Below are 5824 nucleotides of genomic sequence, written 5' to 3'. Positions count from 1 at the left end.
ATATGTATATACGTAACGTTTAAATGTAGCTCAGTATTGTTTGTTACGTAAGACTGAATTCTCTAGAAAACCTTCCCACGGCTATAAATATAACCAATGCGACGCGCCGAAAAGTGTGTCTATTAGTAGTTCGCTATAATCAGTGCGCTATAAACTTCGAAAGCTATAACTGTGAATTTTTATAACGCTTATTAATCGCAAACTTAAGATATTTGACCAGGAATATTTATAAATTTCGAACGTTACAAATCAGTTAACTTCAGTGGATTCTCATCGGGAATTAGTATTTTTACGAAAACATTACCTAACTTCAATGGTGGAAAAGAGCGTGAGTTTGTGATCTGATATAGAGATACAAAATTATAAGGTAAGCGTAATATATTTGTGAAGTTAGGCCCGTCGGTGAATGTTGTTTAGGCTAACGCTTTACGTTTTTATTGTCGTTATTTCAGCGGGCTGAAGTTTCCATTATAATTTTAACCCAGCAGTTTTCAATCTGTGGTCCTCAGAAAGGTTGCATGATTACGAACAAGAAGTGACAGCGCGAAAAACAATTTCAGATGGTCCGCAAATTAAAACATTTGAAAACCGTTGTTCTTACCGCATAATACAAAATGACTCGGTCAACAACAGAAATTATATTACAACAATACATTTTCTTAATAATTCTGTGATTTTAATTTAATTTTTGAGGTAAGTCTACAAGAGATGAAGTTAATTCGCTCTGGCGGTAGGTCTGTCAATGAGTGTCATAGAAACCGATTAGACTAATAATTAGTTGAAGTGTTAGATTTAGCGTGGTCTACTATATACAAAGAGCCGCGTTCAGTCTTTTGTAATGTAGGACCGCCCCCCCCCCCTCCCTCAGTGGCACAGCGGGATGTCCTCGACTTACAACGCTAGAGATCGGGTTTCGATACCGGTGGTGGGCAGAGGACAGATAGTACATGGTGTGTAGCTTTGTGCTCAACTACAAACAATCAATACTGTAGGCCTATCACATAAGTAATAAATTATCAAAAAATAATATATATACATAGTAAACAACTTGTTGAGGTTTCACATAGGATAAGGAATCTTTAGATAGTCTGTGAGATAGTCTAGTAGTGGTATAAAAGTTACAGTAACTTTTACATGCTGACGATCTAATCCACTCACCTATAAAACAGGAATCCTCTGGTAGCTGAAGACCTTGAGCCTCATGTATTGTAACAGTTAAACGTTCCAAAGTTTGACTATAAATCAGGCTGACCAGTAGCTCACCAAGATCGGAAGAAACCTTCACTTACAAAGTATAAGAATATTTAAATAATTGCTGCTTGAAATATGATAAACATATTTCATAAAATAGTTTAATCTATGTAGAGATATTTTAACTACATACGAAACATAAAATAATATATTATTATATGAGAAACATCACGTAGGAAAACAATAGAAGGTCCTGATCAATCGTATAGTAAAAACTGTATATATATATATATAAGTAGAATTAATTGGAAATATTAGAAAAAGTCATTTTATTAGCCTTTTTTTTAAAAGAATCGTTGTTTTAGGTGAAATGTTAATAACGTTTATTTTATTTCTAGTTTTTTCCTTTTTTGTACACATCGAAACTATATTAACGTGATTCTATTTTACCAGATACGTGTTGGGGTGTTAGGGTGGTATGTTATGGCATTCCGTACTTTGAGTATGGGACCTACCCGAGCAGTGACTACATGTTTAAGTGTCCACTGACACGAAGATAACTCAAATGAGCGCACTCTAGGCGCCATGGCTGAAAATTTTTATCAGCATACAAAATGTGTTGTTTTGGCAGGTCAGCGTTCCCTACTACAAACCCCGTCTGTCTGGTTCAAACTAACAATAAAATGGCTTACTCTGACCACAGACGTTAAAAAAAAGGTAAGTTAAAACTGAACAATACCGAAATAAAAATATGCCCCTCTGCCAAGTCTCTTGGTATCACCTTCGATAACCGTCTTACATGGGCTGAACACTTCAGAAATATAAACAAGTCTGCCGGTAAACGAATCACACATCTAAGGCTCATTGCAGGAAAGGAAAAAGGTTGTAAATCATCCACCATTATTAAAATCTACTCGGGTTATCTACGCCCACTAATATAGTACGTGTACCACGTCACCTTCAATATGCCCGACAGAAATTGTAACAAGCTACAACTTCAACAAATCAGAATTTTAAGATAAGTCCTAAGGCTTCCTAAATTTACAAACTTCAATGAGTAAACGAAATATTAACATCTCTAGCACTCAATTACTATCGAAAAGGAGAAACGAGAAACACATTAACTGCCGTCCTACCTATCATGACAAGCGCCCCACATAAAGCAGTTTCCCCCATACAACAAATATTTAGCTTCTAAGTTAATTAACATAGACATAATAATAAAATAATCATAAAGACTTGTTTATTATAATCCATTCTCTGTTGTTTTATCATTTCAGCTTGGGCACAGGACAGATATATTATTCGGCGCCTGTCCTGTGAAAGTTTGTTTTCTCGGTGTACTCCCGTTTTCCCCCACAACAAATTCTACAGCATTTGGATCCAATGACCCCCCCCCCCTTCGGCATAGGGTTTACAGATCCCAGCCACTCGATGACCCTGATCACAGGAAGTTGGTTCCAGTAAACTATGTCTCTAAACTTCGCTCCATTGACGTCATATATCCAGCCTCGGCCTTCTCTCTGCCTCCGGCGCCTCCTGACATTTCTGTAATTTTGAATACTCTAACTTCATCATAGTTCAGTACCAGAATAGTTTCTCTACCCGAATCTAACTCGACCGTGGATTTGATAGATAATTAACTGCGAGAGGGTCGAAGGGGGATAATCAAATTCCTAAACACCCCAGCTTAGGAAAGTTTCTTTCTTCTCTTTAAAAACTAAATCACTGCCACGATTTTTTTTAAAATCGTACGAAACATCATTGGAAAGGTTAATTCAAAAAATCAGATTATAGGCTTCTGGTTGTTATCAGCTGGCGTAGCTTTTGCACCAATAGTGAGACTATATTGGAAACTTGTTTAGAGCATGATTCTCAGAAAAGCAGAAAATATTCATGCCAGGGTTAGCATAAACCTATTAGGACTGTGATATGCAGGAAATCTTATGTTTTCTATTTTGAGTTAAAAAAATGAAAACTTTTCGTTTGTCTAGTTTCTATGCAATTTTAGCCTAAACATATGGTCCATAACCGTTGAAGTTGCCTTGTTCTAGTTTCTTTGTTCTCTGTAGTAGGTAATATCTATAGTGACTAAGAGGATGTTGCGGTATAGTTAATTTAAGCGTTAGAAGGGTCAACAACTGCAACGTTCTTTACTGGCTGAGTAGATAATGTCTGTATGTTACAGCCGACGAATACTGTGAAAAAACAATAATCACTTGGTGACAACCGCGTAAGAGAAAGAAAACGAGCTTTCTCTTAAAATTGAAGCAACTATTTGTTCTCAATTCTACATGTTTTTTTTTTGTAACTATTTCGCCAGAGATTGATCCTGAGAGACCAATGAATCTACTCAATGGTCTTATAGAAGTGAGTGTCTACTTATTTGCGCAAGTACGCATGCTGCATTTTCTATTTTGTTTGATTGAATTAAAGACTGTATTAATTTTCTCAAACTTATCAGTTTTTTTCCAAACAGAAAACTTAGTCTACTTTTCAGATTCAGCTCACTCATGAGTTTCCTGATCAACCCGGTTGTTATTAGTGGAGCTGTCTAATACTTATGTGTAAGTCAACTTTACCTGAAAATACCACAGATCCTAATTAATGAATAATATACAAATACATTTAACGTGGATCTGTATGTATATATTACACTTTTACTGCAAGTGAGTCATTTTTTGAATTAAGAACAATAAATGAAATATTTGTACGAAAAACAAAAATCCATGTGCTTGCTGTCCATATGCTGGAAGCATTAACTTTTTCTTTCCTTGACAGATCAGTCGAGTTTTAACACAGAAATCACAAAGGGTCGCTTATGTCTAAATAAGGTCAGAGTAGTAACAAAAATAATTTTCCTTGTTGAAAGACACACACAAACAAAAGGCCTGACAACTAAGAAAAATGTGTGTTGCTTTTTTTTACATGTTTATTATGCTTTCCAAAATATTCATGTATAACTTTCAAAGCTAAAGCGAGACAAGAAGTAAAACAATTACATGTTGGAGTAACACTTAGTAAAGAACTTAAGGATAAAGAAGTAACATAATTAACTGTATGCCAGAAATCATATTATCATGAACTAAGTATTCACAAAATCACATTTTCTGTAAAATCTATCCTGTACATTTAAGTTCATACTTTAGGTTGTTAAGCTCAACTCAGTGATTCTTAGTAATTAACTTTTCTATATATTGTTTAGTTGAATCCAATTCAGTTAAAAAATAGCAAAGTGTATCAAATATATTGAGTAAAGTAGTCGCACGAAGACAAGCTACATGGTTATATACAGAGTGTCTATGTCACTGATTTTCTTAATTAAATCTAATCAGTAGAGCTTTTAAACGCATGAAAAACTTGGCAAATTAAACCTCATCTGCGTTTTTCTCCAAGTCTCTCCAGATAATCAAGTTCCCATTGGTTGTAAAGTCAGAGCACTTCAGTGGATAGACCACGTGACCTATGAAGCTATGTCGCTTCCCTCTGTTACTGTCGAAGGCGGAGAACTTCAAAGTTCGTTCTTCTATTGCTTTGCCGGGAATCTGTTTAATCAACAAAAGCCGTGAACTTTATTGAAATCTAAAAATGTTTTGTTAACAACTGAAAGAGGTAAAGTTTAATATGATGGAAGCTTATCATTTTGTCCTTAGTTTTACAAGTGTTAAAGAGGTAAAGTTTAATATGATGGAAGCTTATCATTTTGTCCTTAGTTTTACAAGTGTTAAAGAGGTAAAGTTTAATATGATGGAAGCTCATCATTTTGTCGTTAGTTTTACAAGTGTTAAAGAGGTAAAGTTTAATATGATGGAAGCTCATCATTTTGTCCTTAGTTTTAAAAGTGTTTTGTTACATCTGATTTCTCACCCTTTTGGTTCAATTACAAAAGAGAAAAAGGTTAAAGTAACTAAACTATAAAACAAGGTTTTAACTTTTGTTTTTCTTTGTTTGTAGCTAAGTGCAAAGCTACACAATGGGTTATTTGTGCTGTGCCTATTACGGGTATCGAAACCCGATTTTTAGCGTTATAAGCCTTTAAGCTTACAGCTGAGCCACTGGGGGACGGAGTTTAACAAGACAGTAAGCAAGTGCAGACCTAGTCTGATCATTAATGAAGGATGGATGACATTTGGAAAGGAAAAAAAATCTAGGCTTACATATTTTCAAATCATAATCATTATTTTATAGAATACCGAAACTGTAAAAACAACAACAAAAAACAAACAAAACAAAAACAATGTGAAGCCTTTTAAGCCCTCCTTCTGGATCCTCGCATGGTATATCCATTTTCTAGACGAGCTCTTTATGGAAAAAAACAACAATTTAAAAATAAGTCATAACTTTCGTTGCTTCTACTAAGAAAATGCAGGTCTTTGTTCATCAAACGAATTTGAAGAGAGGGTAAGTTATAAAGAATAAGCAAGTAACTCTGTGAGAAAACAAAAACAGATTGGATAATACCAGCCTGAGCAATATCAGCAACAGCACTGGGAGAAAACAAAAACAGATTGGATAATACCAGCCTGAGCAATATCAGCAACAGCACTGGGAGAAAACAAAAACAGGTTGGATAATACCAGCCTGAGCAATATCAGTAACAGCACTGGGAGAAAACATTGAAATTATTTGCTTC

General features: G+C 35.0%; 1 protein-coding gene across 1 annotated transcript in view; it reads right to left on the bottom strand.

Annotated features, from left to right (window-relative positions):
* Positions 1-5824, bottom strand: part of LOC106464337 (synaptotagmin-15-like) — a 36104-nt gene that overhangs the window by 8812 nt on the left and 21468 nt on the right. The window contains exons 6-7 of the mRNA XM_013924467.2: positions 4566-4736; positions 1159-1279 (exon numbers count right to left, since the gene is read on the bottom strand). Of these exons, the coding sequence (XP_013779921.1) occupies positions 1159-1279; positions 4566-4736 (292 nt within the window). The remainder of the gene's footprint in view (positions 1-1158; positions 1280-4565; positions 4737-5824) is intronic.

The sequence above is a fragment of the Limulus polyphemus genome, unplaced genomic scaffold (assembly GCF_000517525.1).
Source record: "Limulus polyphemus unplaced genomic scaffold, Limulus_polyphemus-2.1.2 Scaffold1621, whole genome shotgun sequence".
NCBI lineage: Eukaryota > Metazoa > Arthropoda > Merostomata > Xiphosura > Limulidae > Limulus > Limulus polyphemus.
The sequence above is the reverse complement of the archived record's forward strand: the minus strand, read 5'-3'. Positions and strand labels throughout refer to the sequence as shown.